The sequence below is a fragment of the Nyctibius grandis genome, chromosome 4 (genome assembly GCF_013368605.1).
Source record: "Nyctibius grandis isolate bNycGra1 chromosome 4, bNycGra1.pri, whole genome shotgun sequence".
Lineage (NCBI taxonomy): Eukaryota > Metazoa > Chordata > Aves > Nyctibiiformes > Nyctibiidae > Nyctibius > Nyctibius grandis.
The window spans coordinates 65,414,387-65,434,887 of NC_090661.1; the positions used below are offsets into that span (position 1 = coordinate 65,414,387).

Sequence of the window (20,501 nt, forward strand, 5' to 3'; positions counted from 1 at the left end):
GAAAAGGGGAAGATGCCCCTTATCTCCTTCAAGGACAGATGGAGAAAATTAACACATCAAATGGAAAGATAAACGAAATGAACGAGACAGAAGTTGTTAATGATAACAAATGATAAAATTATAATGATAAAAGGGACAAGACAGTAGACAGATTAAAGAGGGTAAACTGAAGCAATGGTCTGGCTAGAAGAGGAAGCCTTTCAAAGCCTAGTGAGTAAAGACATTTAGGAGGATACAAGACAAAACTAGAGGAGGAGAGCTTTAAGCAATGGTTAGTTTACAAGACAACAAGAGAAAACCTGATGTGGTACTAACTGAAGGTGGAGATAGGAAGATTAGGATTAGTTTCTGTCCCAACAGAAATGAAAGCAAGGACAAGAAAATGGCAGAGAGACTAGACTAGAAGTTCCATTATTGAAATTGAAGCCAGAGACAGGAGTTGATAGAGGAGGAAGAGTCAAAGAAAAGACTGCATCCAGTAAAGGAAACAACCTGGAAGAATTCAGTCTATGTACAGCTGCAAAACTACAAATTCACTGGAGGGTGACAGATACATGATGGAACAGCTCACATGACTGGAGTCATGAAATGGATGGTTACAGGCTCCACAAGGACCACAGACAGTGCAGGTGACAGGGGACTCATTTTACACAAAGGAACAGCTTGAATGTGTGAAGCTCTGTTGAAAAACAAGTGACAGGCCAATAAAGAGTTAATGGATCTGGATGAGAGGCAAGGCCAAAGGAAACACTGTCATGAGCACCTCCTATAGGTCACCTGATCTTGAAGATGAAGCCTTCTTTAGACATCAGGAAGATGTCCTGGTTCTCATGGTGAACTAGAACCACTCCAGCATCTGCTGGAAGGGAATCATAGTGGGGCACAAGCAATACAGTGGATTTCTAGAGCACGTGAGGAACAGGCCAAGTAGGAGAAGCACTGTGATACACCTAACCATTCTCTAGAAAGGAAGAAGTGATGGAGAATGTAAAGTTTGATGCCAGGCTTCATTACAGCAACCCTGAGATGGTAAAGTTTAAGATCTTGAGAGGTGTGAGGAAGATGGGTAGCATAATGACAATCCTGGATTTCAGAGGGCAGGCTTCAGTTTGTTCAGAGAAGTGGTAAGCAGGACCCCTTGAGGTACTGCTGTGAAGGCCAAAGGGGCCAGGAAGACTGGCCAGTATTCAAGTACAGTCTCCCCAAAGCACAAGGACACTCCATACTGATGTGCAGGAAGTTGAGCAGGCAGGGCGTGTGGCAGCTTGGCTTTATAGCAGCTCATGAGTCACCTTGGTCTCCTGTTGCAATGTCTGTTTTCAGGTCTCACAGGTCTACGAGAGTTTGGAGGAAATGAAGCATTACCCATGGTAAAGAAAGACTGAACGAGGGCTCACAAGCAAACTCTACATACGCAAGTCAGCTGGACTGGATGGGATACATCTGAGAATGCTAAGGGAGCAGGGAAAAAGAAGCATCTTTGCTATCTTTAAAAAGTTGTAGGAATCAATGGAGGTTCTCTATGACTAGAAGGCAGCAAGCATCAGGCTTTTCTTCCAGAGGGGGAAGTAGGACACCAGAGGCGAGTCAGCCTCCCCTCAGCCTGTTGGAGGCTACTGAACAAATCTACCTGGAAACCATTTCCAGACACACAAAAGGTAAGAAGGTTACCAGGAATTGCCAGCATAGATTTAACGAGGGCAGATTGTGCCTGACTGCTATAAAAGCCACGCTGCAGTCAAGGTAAACAGTAACCACTGCTCTTCCCTCATCCCATTTCATCATTCTGCCTTGGTACCCTGGCAGCCAAACTGAGGAGGTACAGACTAGACTGAACTGCAAGTTTGGTGAAAAACTGGCCAGGTTCAAAGGACAGTGGTCAGCACTTTAACCATCAGCCTTACGAGTGGGGTTGATACTGAGGTCAATACTGCTTAATGCCTTCGTTAACAACACGGACACCAGGACAGGAAGATCCCTTTACCAAGCTGCAGACAACATCACACTGGGACAGTGGTCAAGACACTGATGGGCAGAGCCACTATTCAGAGGAATCTTAAGATGCTGCAGAAATGAGCTGACAGAAACCTCATGAAGTTCAACAAGGCAAATGCAAATTTTTTTGCACCTGGGACAGAAGAACTGCAGAGCAACAATACAGGCTGGGGACAGCTGGCTAGGGAGTAGCTTTGCAGAAAGGGACCTAAATTCCTCATGGACAAGATGACCATGACTCAACAGCACCCAACTGCAGTGATGAAGGCTAACTGCATCCTGGAGCTGCATTATTAAGACTGTAACCAGCAGGTCAAGGGAAGTGATTATTATCCCGTTCAGCGCTTGTGAGACTATATTTAGAGGACTTTGTCCAGTTCAGGACTCCTCTGCACAAGACAAGGCATTGACATGTTGGAGCAAGTCCAGCAGAGAGCCACTAAGACGATTAGGATACTGAAGCACATGGCATGAGGCTGAGAGCTGGATTTGCTCAGTCTTAAGATGAGAAAGCTAAGGGGGAGTTCTCATTGGTGTCTTCAGCTACTCAGTGGGAGGTTATAAAGAAGATGGAGCCAGAATCATCAGAGATGCACAGCAAAAGGGCAAGAGGCAAGAGTCACATTTCATCAAAATAAGTTCTGAGTAGACACAAGGAAAAAATTCTTCTCAGTGAGGGTGGTCAAGCATTAGAGAACATGTTGTCCAGTGAGAGTGTATCATATCATTCCTTGGGGATACCCAAAGCTCAGCTGCACTAGACCCTAAGCAGCTTAATGCAACTTCAAAGCCACCACTTTGTGGACCTCCGGAGGTCCCTTCCAATCTAAATTATTCTAGGATTCTACTATCCTCTCCTCCCTTGTTGTTTTAGTTTTGTTAAATAGTATTCTCTGTTCTCTTTGGCTACTTCTGTTCTTCACACGTATAATATATTGTCCTGGTCAAATTCACACTGTATAGTTCTGGCAGGAAGTAGAGCTCTCCATAATCACTTGCAATAAACCAGCTATGAAATTAGTGATGAATTAAGCAAAGAGTTTCAATGTAAACAGTCAAAAATGCATTAGAGGACATCTTCAGAAATGCCTTCCCATTTAGCTTTAAAATGCTGTTCACTACGTTCTGGTATTTGAGAGGACTGGGGAAAACACACATTCATTTAAAGAAATGATTAAAAACACAACACTACAGTTCAGAAATTGGATTAAGCTAGATGCAGCTGCAATCTTCAAACTTAGTTTAAACCAAATTTGAATATCTGCAACTGAAGCTTTCAAGTTATAATCATGCCATTGACCTTCCTCCTCCCTCCCTTTTCTTTTTGGCCAATGAAGACTGTTGAAAGTATCAGCGCTCCAAGTCAAGAACAACTCCCTTGTAACTACGCCTCTGACATGGATATAGCGAGAGCAGATTGCCTGGAAGGAAACAAGAATAAACCAGCTATTTAGAGAGATTATGTAATGCAGCACAGAGCTGTAAAATGAGATTTAAAGAGACAGAACTCTGCATTTCAGCCCTATAAGTAACCATAAAAGTTGGGCAATACCATAGCAATTTGAAGAGGCTCAGACAACAGAAGTCATCTTGTCAAAGGGTCTCCTCTCTGAGCTAGCATTTTATTCATAATTCTTTCTCACAAAAACAGTACTGTTTGGCTATTCTGTCAAATCCTTTAAAACAAACTTGAAACACCTCTTCTCATCATTGTAGAGATGTGAAGGTTTCTCCTACAAAAATGAGCTCTATATGAACAGATACGAAGCATTTTGTGGAGCTTGTTGAACTTGGGGAGCTTAGCGCACTCAATTAGCACAGTACCGCACACGGAAAATCAAACTGATTATGAACAAATACAACAGTAATAGGTCTTTCCTGCATAAATATTTTAGCAAGTGTAAACAAGACTCCAGTTTTTATAAGCAGACAATTCCCAAACAAACACCCACAAACATCAGCTGGTTCAGCAAAGGCAGGCAGAGACTACGAACTGCCATGCACCACCGCATTATGAACAGCGAGGAAACACAAAGCAAAGGCATGTGTGATAAGGGAGACTACTTCTGTGTATTAGACATTCTTACACAAACCTGGAAACTATAAAACCTGCAGGGTTTCCCCATGGCTTTGTTCAGAGCATATATATATATATGTGTGTATATATTATATAAAAACACCAATGCACAAAATAATGATTTTGTAGAAGAGTCCAGAACTGCTGAGCAGTTGTTGGGAGATTTTACTTCTGCATTTCTTCATTTTAGAACGGAGGAAAAGAAAAAAAAAAAACTGTAAAATTATTACTTTAGGTATTCTAACGAAAAACTGTTTTTCATCTAATTCTAAACATCCTTTCATTAAAAGCCTCAAAAAATAGCAGCATCATATGTTCATCCGACCCCAGCTGTGTTGCTAGTGATTAAATAAGAGACAGCGAGCCCAGACCACCTCCCTTTCACCTCCCCTGAAAAGACAGACAGTACAGCGAGGAAGAATTTTGCCCAAACTACTTGGGAGAGAGAAGGGAAAGCAGGGCGAGGTGGTGGTTTTTTTAAAAAACAGCAAGTCCCTCCTCCGTTGCTGGACTCTTCACTGCATCATGTCAAGCCTGCAGGTTGCTGGCAAGCAGAGCAGGCGCAGTGTGAGACCTGCCAGCACTCCCAGACCACACACACATACGCTCTCAGCTGCTCTCAAATACACTGGGGACGACCTCCAGAGCAATCTGGGCTCCGCCGCCCATCCCTGCTTTCCCAAGCCTGGTTCTTCCCTTCAGCCGTAGCCTGTACGGAGCACCACATAGGAGAAAATCATGTGCTTACACTGCTGAAGGTAGCACGCAACCTTGACATAAGAGCCATCACGAGCTGCAGGAACAGGCCTCCTGAAGCATGTTCACAAGCTGTGCTGCACCAGCATCCCGACGGGAGCTAATTTCAGCAGTTCATTTGCAACTCAGTTAACTTTGGAAATGCAAACGTAGTAGTACCAGCAAATAAGTAAGTAAGTAGCTCAGCATTTTTTCTGATCAGACAGCATAGCGCTCCAAGGATTACTGCTCATTTTTAATACAGTCAACTATCAGGGCACTTCAGTTTCACTGAATGAACAACCCCATACTTTTCCTTTAAAATACATATAGTAAGTTCATTTACCTTGCTACACTTTCAAGTCTAAACACAATGGATATTAACATAATTTCACAAAAAAAAAGCCAGGATCATGGGCACATACTGACGGGGGAGATTTTGTAAGTTCACTGCCATAGCTCAATCTGCAATTAAAAACTATGTAAAGCCAAAAGTGTGATTAAATGCAGCAGACAACTAGCTCATTATAGAGCAGCAGAAAGAAAAGCCTTTCAAACTCCAATTGCTCTACCTGAAATATCAGCTGCTGTTGTCATGCCTGCAACTGAGCAAGAACATCACTTAGCTCATTGAAAAGAACTTTCCCAGAGACAGATTGGCAGCATGACAAACGCAGGTTGGCTACAGAAATCAAAGATCAAATACTTTTTTCTTATATAAAGGATAGCCACAAAAGAGAGAAGAAAACCGTAAAGAGCCTCAGACATGTACAGGTAAAAGACAAATTATTTTTCTGTTTCAAAACTGTTTAGGAGATAATTTCATTTAAAGCAACTATAATTTCTTGTATATGATGCTCATAGACTTTAGCCAAGTCAGAATGATTGCATATGATTAGGGGGGCCCCACGCACAAAAGCTGTGGGGAAGGAAGATGCTCAGACATATTCCCCAGCAAACACTCATCCAAGAAAGAAGCCATGTTTAGATTCCAGAAAAACGCCTACACTGTCTTTAATTGCGATTACCTTTCAGCATAACCAAAAGGGCTTTTGAAGGATTCAAACACTCCCAAGAAGCAATAGGAGAGCATTTCTCCCCTCATTATTTTACTTTTCTACAATTAAAGACAAGGAACTGGGCAGTCCTTATGCACAACAAGCCAATTTATTTTTAAAATGCCTGTACAAAATTAAAGTTTTGATTAAAGTGCCTTCATCCAAAGGCAAGCTTCACTAACTAAAAGGTATTTCAGTGGTTTTACTCCACTGCTTATACAGGTTACAGTTTATACAGGCATTTTTAAAACTCCTAAGATAGTAACTTCGCACCTGACACTGAAACTAGCTCACATAAAGTGAGAGCTTTACTCTGCCAAACAAGCAGGGCTCAATACTGTTCAGTACAAACAGCTGAATAAAACATTCTGTATATGAAACAATCTGTGTATAAATCACCTGAATAATGCTGAGTAAAGCAATCTGGCAATATTTCAATAACACAGTGCAATCTTAACCTTCTATACCTATGGAGATAAAATATCAGATCAATCTTATCCTTCGTATACCTACACAGGCATAATATCAGATAAGATTTTCTGCATTTCAGTTCCAAGTATAAGACTTTAATTTAGGAAAATACCTTTATCTAAAATATCCCGCCAAAATGAGCATCATTACAGTAAAACCCATCTACGTCCCTTGGTTAATTACATGTCAGCTTCTGAGTCTTTGATATGACAGTCCATCAGCTGTCATCTCCAAGAGTCATGAGACAAGAGTATTAATTAGCCAAAAAATGACAACTCCTGTCCATTGATATGAGTAACAGCAATTGAAACTGGAAGACCATTCTGTTTCTGGAATAAAGTTGTTTTTATTCACTCTCTTTAAAGAAAGAGTGCAGATTATGCAGGTTTCAATTAAAATGTATAGCATGTAATGAGAATATTTATTTAAATATCCTCTGAACACTTGAATCTTTTTTCAATTTTTCCCCTCTGTTCAACATTCACATATTAAGCATGACTACTATGAAGTGTGCATAAATACATGCATTATCTCACAGTTACCCTGTATAAAAAAAAACCCAACCATTTGAACACTTAAAAATAAACATGCATAAACCATTTCAAGAACCCTGAAAACTGGTAAGATAAAAAGCCACAATAGGTTAACAGATAATAAAAAGGTACAGTGGGCATGTCAACCTTGAAAAAGCTCTTTTAAACTATGATAGTATTGTCAGGTGCCATTACCCTTTGCCAGCCAGCTACCTGACCTCATAAATCAGGTATAACCACCAAATGAGAGCACAATGTAAAATCAGCACCAGGCAGACTTGCCTACTGAATAATGAGTGGCCTGCCAAGGTTCTGAGGTCACATTCAAAACTAAAAATTAATAGTAATCAACCATATTAAGTAATAAAAAAAAAGTCATATCAGCAAGACTAAAGTTTGCAAGTACCATTCTGTAGAGTTTGTGCTCGTGACTCCTTTCCCAGATTGGCGTGGAATCCTCCTCCTAAAGTCAGTGTTTTGCCTGCACCTATTAGGGGGGGAGGGAAAAAAAAAAAAAGAGAGACAGACATGTCAAATGCAATAACTGAATTAAAATATTAAAAGAAAACTTATTGTGCCACTATATTCAGTATCTGTATAATTTACAACATGCCAAATTACATTAAGAAGGGTAACAGAAGTGCTTGAAGGGCTTAAGACATCGAGTACAAATCCTGTGCAATTTATTTCTTCCTTGGGAAGAATTACATGGCTCCATAAGCCCTCCCAACCTCAGTTCCAAAAGTACAAAAATGTCACAAGCCCTATTTTAGGTAGAACATGAAAATCAATATTGTAAATATTTCTCAAAGTAAATGATGAAACAATTGCTTAGTTAATAATTTTTGTCTGAAGAATATTCAATACAGAATTTTAATATCTCATTACTGCACTACAGAACATAAAACACATTTAGTATTCAATAATGACTGTGTTGGCTACTACAGACATTAACACTTACTTTAAAATAACTTCAGTTTAACATTAGGTGCACACAGTGACAGTTAGGCTACAAAATCTGCAAGTCTGGAACTGCTACTTTTACACCCTGAAAGGTTAGAGACTAAAATAAGTCTCAGTTGTAAATTAGCATAAACTAGAGGCTGGTTTATGCATCCGTGCCAACGCTGGGGAGCCTGAATGCACAGTGCTCTGGGAGTCAATGGAACTACTCACACAAACCCATCTTGAAAACTACCAAGGACAGAAATAGTCTCCGACTAAAGCAATAAGTTTTTTTAAAAACAATCAGGCTACCTCAAGCAGGATATTCGAATATATGAGCTTAAGAGCAAGTGAGACCAAAAAGCTAAATTGCACAGGATTGAAACAAGTAATTTGTTAGTAATTGGACTTCCATGTAATTTGAGTAGCCTGTTCTTCAGAATAGCAAAAACAAGTCATCTTGTTGCCTATGACACCTACATTTTTCCTCAAGTTCTCATAGCTATGTTTTCTCATCTTAAACCAGTTCTCTAGAAAAAACTAGAATGGCTTTGGGATAGAACCATACAGAGGAGTGAAGTGGCACTTTAAGGGGTTCAGCACACTTCTGCACACCTGAATAACATACTTCCATAGAAGGTACAAGTGATGAGAAACTGTGACCTAAATTGTTCACTCTCACTAGACTTTCTCAGCTAGTCTCCTCTCGGCTGCATTTCATGTACATCTATGTTAAGGAAAAAAAGCCAGAAAAGCTAATATTCCTACAGAATTACTGTTTATAAGCCTTTGAAGCTTAATTTTCCATACAACCTTTAAATTAGGTTTCCAGTGCTACCCACAACAGACACTTACTTCACCTTCACTCCATTAACAGATCCTTTCAATGAACAATAATCAGAAGCTCTCACAAAAATGCCCCACAGCTTAAGTACTTCAGTTCAATATCCTAATTAGAAATGAAAAATATTCCACAGTGACCTCCTCACTGGATACAGAGGTAACCCTCCCAACTCTGTATTTGCTCCAGACTATTATAGACAGCAATGTCTCCTTGCCATTCTTATAGGTACAGTCTCATATTTCCACAAATGTTCCAAAACAAACTGATGAGGCAAAACAGAGAGGTTACCAAACTACCCTAGCACATGCAATATTTTTGGTGTACATTTAATAAGAATGGTTTACCTGGCAAAAAAATATATCAACAGTGGCAGTAGTTTTATGTTCCTTTTCTTCAGTAGCAAATCTAACTTCAGAAATTTTGCCTCCTACCCTCCTTTTTTTGTTGTTTTAAGGTTTGCTTTACCACAGGCTACCTCATTTGTCTGATTTGGAGCAGGAGAGCGCACACTCAAACATCAGGACAGTGGAGGAGGCCATAAACTGCAGGGCAAGAGCAGGAACAAAGAGCAGGGCACGCTGGGGGTAGAAGCTCACCCAGCACTTGCGTCAAAGGCACCATTGTCCCCCTCCTGTGCCCAAAGGCTCTACTTTTCAGTCCCCTCTACCTTTGACTATACCAAAATACTGAACTCTATTGGATTATCACTGTCAAAACAGCTACACTACTCTTTTACAGGTTTCCCTGTTACTACTAAAAAGCTTGCGCAAAAACAATCTTACCATAGTGATAAACAATATTATTAACAAAATAATTTCTCTTACTCAGAAGCTAAAAATCAGAAAGAATACAAACAAAATAAAATTAAGTTGAGATTTCAGTGGTTTTGTTCTTTAAGATAGTTTTTTCATTAGACATCAAGATATAACATTATACATAAAAGTAATTTCTTTCCAAGCTATAGAGTCTGCAGCAGACACTAGCAGAGCTACCCGAAAGACAAATTCTGAATTGACGTGCCCATTTCTCAGCGAGCTAACTGGAAAGCCTGTACATCTCTAATTAGCATTTGGCTTTGAAAACAGACAGAAAACTATAGTCTGTCGAGCACTTACGCTCTCAGAACTGCGAACTAATGTTGCCATTGACTATGAAGTCTCGCCATCAGCTTTAATCTTTACAAGCAGAATGCAAACCAAACTCATTAATGTAACTGTTCAGCTGGGTAACAAAAAGATAAACTCTTTAAAAAAGAAAACTGTGAAATCATCAAATTCATTTAAAGACAAAAATCCCTACAAAGCTAGTCATTTAAAAAGTACAAAGGAAAGGAACAGCAATTGCTAGGCACAACCAAATTAACATCCCAGCTTAAGTGACATTCTTACATTTCTTGACCTTTTCCATTTTTCCCTCTACAACTTCAAAAGTGAATTTCTTCACATCCAGCTTTCAAGATATACAAAAATCTATCTGAGAAGTATTTGGTGTCTTCAAGTACTGCCTGCCAAATCTTCAACATTAACACTAACATTTCCCTAAGCCAACTCAAATACCCTCCTTCATGAGGTGGCGCTTCCAAGGTACATTGTTATCTACTGATTATTTTTAGAAACTAACTCAGATTCTCAGCTTTGCATAACTGAAGCCTCCTCTCCTCTTCAAGTTAGCTTTGGACATTTACATGAAATTTTGGACAACAGAAGGTGTGAAGAGATGTGTTAGGCAGCTCAAAAGCACAGCTGCTCAATTATTTTGTGGCCCTCTCAGTGGGCTACAGTGTCCCAAGACACCAAAAGAAGAGAATTGAAGATGCAGGAGATCATATTCCTAGAAACTTGATGATACTTGGTCAAAGCTTACACAGGTCCAGACCCAGCCCACAACCCCACATTACCCAAGCATTGAACTGAAGTGATAAAGGACTGGAGCATCTCTCTTATGAGGAGAGGCTGAAAGAGCCGGGTCTGTTCAGGTTGGAGAAGAGAAGACTGAGAGCGGATCTTATCAACACTTACAAATACCTTAGGGGTGGGTGTCAAGAGGATGGGGCCAGACTCTTCTCAGTGGTGCCCAGTGACAGCACAAGGGGCAATGGGCACAAGCTGAAACATGGGAAGTTCCATCTCAATATGAGGAGGAACTTCTTTACTTTGAGGGTGACAGAGCACTGGAACAGGCTGCCCAGGAAGGTTGTGGAGTCTCCTTCTCTGGAGATATTCAAAACCCGCCTGGATGCGACCCTGTGCAACATGCTCTGGGTGAACCTGCTTTGGCAGGGGGTTGGACTAGATGATTTCCAGAGGTCCCTTCCAACCCTTAACCATTCTGTGATTCTGTGACTGTCCCTCAAGCAGCCAAGAGCAGCTATCCCCATGTCTGCTCCTCGCAGCACAGGCTGGGGCACAGCTGCGAGGAGCAGGGTCAGATCCAGCCACCTTGGCTGTTCCTGTTTTGCTCCACCAACTCACTGGAAGCCACATCACTCTGCTTCTCTACAAAAATATTCCTCAAGCAGTAAAAGGAGCAAGCAAAGCTTGAAGTCTGTGGTAACCTTGAACAGCAACAAAAAGATGACAGATAGCAGGAACAGCACTTATCACATCCCTCCATAGAGAGGGGGCAAAGAGCAGCCACTTGGGCATCCGCAGCTTAAAGGGCACTTTTCTGAGAGCTAGTGACATGCTGAGTTTCAGATTCAACACTCGGAGAAGAAAGAGATTCCATTCCAGCATTATGGATTTTGTTTCCTCTACATAAATGAGCAAGTGAAGGCAGGGAATGAAGCTACTTGCAACTTGAACTGAAGTGTATCTGCTATTTGATAGGACCAGTCCTACCAAAATCCTTCCCTGTGAAACTGAAACCAAAAACACCAACCCTGTCTTCAGCACAAGGCAGGAGAAAAACCTTCAATTTAAAACTCACATATTTACAAACCCAGCATAAAATCTGGGTCTGGTAAAGAATGCAGACTGCATCACACCAACAGTTTCATCATCAGGGTAGACTAGATAATCTAATATAAAAAAAATTAATGAGCTTCCTACTTAAGTTAGACCATAAAAGTCAAAAGGAGAGTAAGGAAACGTCAATCACAATTCATGTCTACAATAGCAAAATGATGCAATTAAAGATTTCAGAACGCACAAAACTACTGAAGTCTGTAACCAAAAAAATTCTTTTCTCGGTCATTTTTAGAGGAAAGTTAACAGATCTGCATGCACCACAGCCTGCTGAAATGGTACTGCTGAACAAACTTACACAGACAAACTTTTAATCTACTCCATCACAGCTAGCTACCTATGGGCTTATTTTCATAACTACCAACCGAAGAGATAAATATACTGTTGCATCCATCATGCCAGACTTCAGGGCTGCACAAGTCTATGAAAGCAGCCTGCATCCAAGTTACGTGCACAACTGAGCATTTTCACAACTGACAGCAGTATACTCTGAAGCACTTCAAGCAAGCATTTGTTGCCATCACAAGGACAGCATATAAAAGGCTCAATGACAGAAAAAAGAAAATACTGTACACACAACTCTGATGCAAGCTTGCCACCTGGAGGATTTCAGAAGAGCAGCAAAAATTGATTCAGTTCATCTCACTAAAACATATAGCGGATAATTATGCTTTTGCATGAAGTAGATTCAAGTTTCCCCTCTTCCTTCCCAACACAACATGATTATGAATTAGTTTTGTAATGAGGAAACCTAGCACAAAGTAGAACTCCTCGGGATCTCCCAAAAAGGTCTGCAAATCCAGCATATCCATACTTCCTTCTGTGTTGCAAATTACATCATGACCATTCTACATAATTTAAAATTAACCGTGAATTAGTGTCAGCTCTCTAAAAATCTGGACCACAAGTAAGAGGAATTTTGCCCGTATCAACATTATTTTCACTTTTCAGTACCCAGCGTTGTCATTTCAAGTTTAGCATGTGTATTACTGGCAGAACCCACTTCAGGACTGTTCAAGGCTGCACTATAAGAAATATTTTAAGTCAGGATTTGGTCTGTCAATATATTCTACATGGAAACAAATTAACAACTACCAATTAAAAGCAGAACTCCTACTCCTTCCACTTTTGTAACACTTAAAAATACAGAAGAATCCTTTATTGTGCATAACAACTGACCAGACAATACCACAGAGTTCATCTGCTTTACCAACTGTCTCACCAGCACTTACTGTGACAGTAATTGTCCATCTTACAAAGTTCTAGAGGAGAAAAAGGCATAGAAGATGAATGGCTAGCAAGCTTAGCTTAAATTTTATGACAGCTTTTTCCTCCCCGTATCTAGTCTATCTCTTCTTTCCAGTTTGCTGACCATAACTTTCCATTTCCACAAACCCTAAAAGACTGAAATACTTTGATCAAGGCAAACTCCAGGCAAGTTCTGCACTTGAGGTCAATGTAGCTCACACTCCTCGATGTAAAAACATAAAGAAGTCTTTAAGGATAAAGTAGTATATACAAAATATTTCAGTAAGCTTCCTGAAAAATTGACCATACCACGGCTGTATTAAAGAGAAAGATGCATTAAATTTGTCAAGAAACATTGAAGAGTAAGAGTATGCATTCAGCACTTACGGCAGTGCAAATGGGTCACTGTAGTAAGTTGCTTATAATTTACTTGCAACAAAAAAATTGTATTAGCAGGAAGAAACTTTTCCTTGATATTCTAATATTTGAATGAGCCTACTTAGAAACGTTGAGGAGCTTCCTACGCTATAAGTTTCAACAAACACTTGTTGGTGTGTTAAGGGCTACTAGTTCACAACTTTCCTTTCTCCCTGGGAGCAAAAGCAAGCAGATAACTTTCCACAAGCAACATTCTTCCCACCAGCCTCAAATTAGTATCTTGCAAACTCATGTACATTTGGAGATGGAGAGTCTTAACGTATATATGCTGCACAAGAGCCATGAGCTATATGTGATCCTGACTCAGTGCTGAAGTTGGACTAATGCTGTCAATGCCCCTTGCAGCCTCCCATTCTATGACTATGTCTGTATAGTTGTCACTGTCCTAAAACCTCCTGGCTTAGTCACTAGTAAGAGTAAGTTAAAATAATTTAATTCACACCTGTTACTGTAAAACTCAAATAACAAATGCCAGCCTAGCATTTAAAGAAAAGAATATACATTTTTAATTTAGTTTATTTTATATATTTTTAATCATAAGCCACCAAAACAAACAGAAATTCCAAACAATCAACCATAAAACAGTAAACCTGTTTCAAGACAGTCACACTGTTCAGCCTTGCACAGACACAGCAGTGATGTTCACTCACCTCAGACCCCAAAAGAAGGGTAAGTCCTGTGGGGCAAGAATCCCACTTCGGTGGCCAGCCTACAATCATCCCATAACCCCACTACTGAGGCTTTCCGCAACATGCATTTGAGGATGAAGTACCCTGTAGGTCTTATCTGGAGTTGATAAACGTCCCTACCTCCACCAACTTGTCTTCTCCATCCCACAATTCTGTTGCCTCAGACTATGGAGGCTGTGTTTCATTATGCTAACCTCCATTTTTTATCCTGTCTTCCCTGAGGAAAACAGCACACACAGCAGTGCTGCTGCCCCTCTCCTTTCTCTTCCCAGTTTCAGACAAGCCGAGAGAGGAACAGAGGTCTCAAAACTACAAGGTTTCTGTTGGTTTTCTAAAAATAGGCAGATGGCTGGGAAAGACACACGCCAAGTAAGAGACAGCTAAAAGCTTCTGAAAAAAAAATTCTGATTTAAGTTTTTACTAGAGATGTGACCCTGAACTCTGTAGTGGGACAGGGGCAGCCACAGCCCAGGGCATCTGTCACCTCTGTGGGTCCAGGGGTGGGCTGAGGCCAGGTGGGACGTCAGCCTGCATGTGGGGGTCAGGATCAGGCCCAGCGAGGGGAACCAGGTCAGACACAGTCCTGGGATGGCCGGGCAGGGCCAGAGGGATGGGCTGAGGCCACACGGGACATGAGTCTGGCTCAGCAGGACCCATGGCAGGGCAGGGCTGCAGGGGAGCTGTCCTTTGTGAGAACTTTCCTCTCAGAAGATCAATAGAAAGATACACAGTAGCCCCCTTCTAGAACATGAAGAGGGTGTTCCCTTGCTGGTGAATGAACTTACCCGCTCGTGACCCAGCAAGTGACAGGTACCTCACAAGAAGAGATGACTTGCTACTCCCCGAGACAGACAGCATTAAAAGGAATTGTGGGATTAGGCTAACCTGCAATCATATCCTCCATTTCTATCAAGACCATGGCAAGAAAGAGCATTAGTGTTCTTATGCTGAGACAGATAGGTCATGCCCATCTCCAAAGGGTGTCTCATCAGGACTGGGATGGCCCAGCTCTCTCTTTGTGTATTTATATAAGCATGCTATCTCCTTTTATATGCCCTAACTGCCATCAGGGAAGATTTCATGGTCCTTATTACAAAGTACTGCATATGCAACTTCATAAACCTTGCTCTAAATAAATCTTCACCTTGCAGTCTGGATTTCTGGACACCTCATCGCAGACTCTCACAATTGTAAATTGTAAATATCTCTACTACCTACTTCTCACAAGGAGATCATAAGAATTAGCTAAGCATTTTCCAGAGAGAACACATCCATATAACTGTCAAAGTCAGAGAAGTTTTGTGCTTTCCAAAACACAAGCTGAAAAAAAAACCCAGTATTAACACCTAGGGACACCTATACTTTATGTGGCAAAACCATAGCGCCTCGATTCTTGGACCGATTTTAAAAGAATGGTCAAAACCCTCAAAAGCGTCTTTGTAGAGCTCAAAGAACATGATCTTCTGCTAAAGACTCAAAAGAACAGCTGTGCCAAGTCAGATTGAAGGACTATCTAGTCCAGTATCCTACCTCTGGATGGTAAAGTCTATTAATACACAAGCCTAGAAGTGAACACAAAACATAGGAGGAAAGCTTGTTGCCATACGTCTCTCATATAATCTCCCAGAGTCTAGAGAGCTGTGGCTCAAGAACTTACTGAGCCAGAAACAGTATCTTTTTTTAATGCCCGTGACACTTCTTTATTCTGTTTACCCAATCGTTTTCTAACTCATGTAAACTTTTAACATCTACAACTTGATTCACAACTTACTTAAATGTTTTTTTTGGAAAAAAACAAACAAACAAACAAACAAAAAAACAACAACAACAAAAAAAAACACAAACAAAAAATCTCCTAATGCTTCTGAACTGCCTACTTGCTACCTTTAAATAAGCTAGCTGCTAGATTTCTTAGCACTCCCTAGTTTTTGCATTATGTGATACTGAACAATTGCTCATCCTTGCCCTCTTATTCTACTGTATTTACAGACCTCTACTATGTCTCCATTCAATCATGTCTTTTCCATTCTGAAGAGGCTGAGTCCATTCAGTCGTTCCAACTGAGCAGCTCTTCAAAAAGCCCTCCTCTTAATCACCCCATCTTCCTCTCTGGATCTTTTCTAGTTCTATTAGAGGTTTTCTTGAGGAGGGGGAAGAAAAGAGAGAAACACACCAGAACTGTACAGAGTACTTAAGTTGCAGATAGTGCTGTCGATAGGTAACAGTGCATGTACATGCTGTCATATTCTTCCTCTGATAACTTCTAACACTCCCCTCCCTACTCATTTTTTTTTGTACTGCCAATGAACATTGAGCTAAATGTTTTTACAGAGCTATCCATTAAGACCTAGGTACCTCCTTCCCAAGTTATACTAGCAAGTCCAGACACTATCATCCCATGTGTGGAAGAAAGGAACAATCCTAACTCTCACTGCAACTCTCGATCCCATCTGCTATCCTACTACCCAGCTACTAAGAGCAACAGGTCCTTCTTCGGTCTTTACTACCACAAATAATTTAGTGTTGCCAGCAAACCTCATCTACTCACCATTCACCTGTTTTCCAGATCATCAGCCCAGATTCTATGGAACTTCACTGACACCTCCTTCAGGAGACTTATTATTTATTTCTAGTCTATGTTTCTTATCATTTGAGTAGTTACTGTGCTCTGTAAGGACATTCCCTTATCCATGACAGCTCAGATTCTTTAAAAGCTTCTGGTGAAGGATCTTGCTGACTTCCCTTTGCAAATTCAACGATCTGTTTTGTCCACTTACTAACTTCTTCAGAAAGCTCCAAAAGATCTGCAAGGCATGCCATTTTGCCAAAAAAACATTCTTCCCCCATATTTACCTGTACAGTCACCTATTTTGTCCCTCACTGCATCTACCCTTTTGCCCAACACACTTACTAGCCTGCATTTCCCCAAATCTTTGTGCAGTTGCAAAGCAAAGTCTCTCACTCATATCCAAGCACAAGCCCACACTTTCTCAGCACATCAATGCTCAGTTGTTAGAACTGCCAAAACAACAGAAAGAAACAGACTCATGCACCTGCGCTAGAAAACACTGGCTACACCAAACTTCTCTGTGAGAGGCATCAGTGTTGAGGCTGTGGCTTCCTACACTAGGCACATTGACAGCTGAATGCAAATACTGCCTGGGAAAACTTAACTGTGATCTCACACCTTCTTCCAACCCTGAGAGAAAAAAAGAAGGGATTTCCCATGTTTTATAGTGAGGTTGCTGGGCTTATTAGCAAGGACTTGGCATGATCTAGACAGGCCACTTTGTATTAATATGGAGAAGCGCAGGACACTCTTCCTCGTTCAGCAAACAAATGCAAGATTCTGAATCCTTAACATGCAGCTTGGCAAAATAAAAGGTTTTGCTAGATGCACCGAAGAGAAGTCAGTAACAGTATCTCAGTGCTTTCCATTCCCTTTTGCTTCTTTATCATGAAGATGAAAATAAATTAAGAATAAAGGCATCTATAACCACTGGACATATATTAGCACATGAATATAAGCCCTCATGGATCTTGGAAGTGTTCGGGGAATCTTGTTGCACAACCAGGAGCTCTGAACTCCATAGACACCAAAAGCCCCATTCAACTCCCAGCTCTGCAACAGAGAACCTGACAGCCCTCCTACTTTGCAAAACTTCGACATCAGTCTCCAAGCCATCCAGCCCTATTGATCAAGAGCCAGGGTCTCAAAAACAGCAGCCCAGGCACCTCTGACGCTGCAAACGTTCCACACATTAGGGCTGCCCGTGAACACCAGACTGCAGTCTGAGGAGCCTCTGCCCAAGGCAGTTCATACACAGGGGATCCCTCAGAGCCACAGACCTAAAGAGCTGACAAAGATGACAGGAAAAGGCGTTAAAAACAGATAACTTTGTTGGAAATTTGCTTACGTAATCAGAAGTCACTGAAAGCTATAGCTTACCAGAAAATGTGCCTTTCAGCAAGTACATGTTTTCTGACTTAAAAGAAATACACGTTCTATTGGAAATTCCCCATCCAGCACAACACTCAGAGATACAAATTCTGTCTTGCTTACACAGGAAAGGACTTTTCTCCCCATTCCCAAGGACTTAAATCAGTGTTATACAAGCATAATAGACAAGCACACATCATGAAGACACTTACTGCAGCACAAATACATCTTTTCTGATTAGCTTCCATCACTCAGATTAGTCAAGCAAAAAAAAATTATTCACAACAGAAGTATCTGGTTTGGAACGTAAAGGATTATACCAGCATAAACCACCCATATCCAAATTTCCTTAAAATATTTACTATGTGAAACAGGGCCCACACTCATCCTTGCAGTAACTTAGCAAATCTACAAAAAGCATTGTTGTGAAAGTCCCGTTCTACTGTTTCCACAAAGAACAGTTCACCAAAATACATATATTAATGCACAGGGGGACTTGCTAAAGGATCACAGCATGAACACACAGTGAAACCCTTGCAACCACATCTTGTGCCAGCCAGATAAAGACACCATAAGCATCCTATAATGTGCTCCAGTTACATTTTCACTTTTACACACCCACCTATCACCACAGTGCTTATGTGTCTTCATGGGTGCTAGAATTATTTTTCAGAGTGACGTAAGACAGATAACTAGCTATACAAGATCAAGGAATTCATGTACTACCCATCAAAAAGATCAGCCAACAACAGCATCTCAGGACTTGCACAAAAGGGGAAAAAGTCCCTTAAAGGAACTTAGGAAACTACCGTGCAATTCATTCAGAAGAAGAAAAAGCCTCAGTATGGTGCACTTTTCTCTTTTCCTTGAGATACTGTTTTCATAGGATAAAAGCATCCCAAAATGAGCCCTTGCTTGGATGCCATCTGTCCTGGATAATTTTGAGTGGGAGGGAAAAAGCAGTACAAGCCCTTAAAAATGTAGTCTCCATATCACTACAGGAAAAAGTGAAGGATACAAGAGCTGCTTATAAGCTATAAAAAAAGTAATGCCAGCACCCTGAGTTGGAAGACAGGAATGGCATCAGACAAATCCTGGTCTACAGTAAACTCCTGAACTCCAGTATGCAGTGCTGCCCTCTCCACCACAGCTCCTCTTTCTTCCCCACAGCCATATAATCCATCAGCCCCCCTTGTTTCACTGCTAAGCTCCTTCCCATGCTTCTTGCTTATGTTTCTTTCTCCTTACACACATTCCCCACACCCATTTTCCTTCTCTCCCCTTCCAAATGCCATGTCCTCTTCACGTGGCTCTTTTCCAGGCACACAGGCCTCATCCTCTGGGGCACTCACACAAACACCCTGACCCATCTATTTACAGGAGACCCTTGACCCTTCACTTCCAGCCTCCTTCTCCTCCATCACACTGCCTCTGTGCCTCCACATACTCCCTCTACCCATCAAGCACCCAACTCTCCTGTCCTCTACCGCAAATAATTTCATATACCTCCTCATTCCCCATGCACCCAGTCCTTCCACACAGATCCCCAAACCTTCTCTCATGCACCCACCCCACACAGAGCTCCAGTCCCCCACGCACTTACTCCTGTCACACACAGAGCATCTCTCCCATCTTGCACAGCTATTTCCCCTTTCATCCCAGCCTCCCCCCCACCCCATTTCTGCCTCACCTTGCACAGCACGCTGTCCTCCCTCCCCATGCGCTGTCTCCCATTTCCACTATGTCCAGCACTAGCTCCCACACGAGCCATCCCTGTCCCACCTTTGCACAACACTCTTTTCCACACGCTCTGTCCCCCATGCTCCTTCACACAACACCCTGTCCCCCATGCACTGACCCTGCACCCCCTTCGCCCTATACATTGTCCCAGTACCCATTCCCCCATGCACCGTCCCCATAACCCTGCCCCCCAGCACAGTGCCCTCACCGCCGTGCCCTGACCCTGACCCCACACTGCCCACAGCACCCTCACCCCCATGCCCTGTCCCCCCCCATAACCCTTACAGCACCCTCTCCCTCATGCACCGTCACTTGACCCCCACCACTCTCTCCCCTGTCCCCCCAACATCCTCTCTCCATACATTGTCCCTTATTCTCCTCACATCTTTACCTCACACACTGTCCCCTGTCCTCGCAGCACCCCCTCCCCATGCATTGCCCCTTGCCCTCCCACTACCCTCTCCCCACGCAGTCCCCCGTCCCCCCAGCACCCTCACCCCCTGCCCCGCTCAGCACCACACCCCCCGGCCCAGCCCGGCCCAGCGCACGCCCGCCCCGCCCCGGCCCGGCGGCGCTCACCGTCCAAAGACACGAACTGCCCCACGGCGGAGGAGCCGCCGCCGCTGTTCTCCACGAACTGCACCTCGGAGACGATGATGTTGTCCTCCAGCACCGACCCGCAGCCCGTGCACACCGCGTCCCCGCGCGCCGCGTCCACCTCGATCTCCGAGCAGCCGCAGGCGGCGCACACCCGTCCGCCCGGCATCGTGCCCAGCGCCCCGGGCCGGGCCCCGGCCGGCTCGCCCGCTGCCGCCGCCGCCG

General features: G+C 42.4%; 1 protein-coding gene across 1 annotated transcript in view; it reads right to left on the bottom strand.

Moving 5' to 3' along the window:
• BRF1 (BRF1 RNA polymerase III transcription initiation factor subunit) overlaps positions 1-20,479 on the bottom strand; it is a 181,435-nt gene extending 160,956 nt beyond the window's left edge. The window contains exons 1-2 of the mRNA XM_068400188.1: positions 20,259-20,479; positions 7,276-7,356 (exon numbers count right to left, since the gene is read on the bottom strand). Coding sequence (XP_068256289.1) covers positions 7,276-7,356; positions 20,259-20,445 — 268 coding nt within the window. The 5' untranslated portion in view covers positions 20,446-20,479. The remainder of the gene's footprint in view (positions 1-7,275; positions 7,357-20,258) is intronic.
• Between the last annotated feature and the right edge of the window lie 22 nt (positions 20,480-20,501).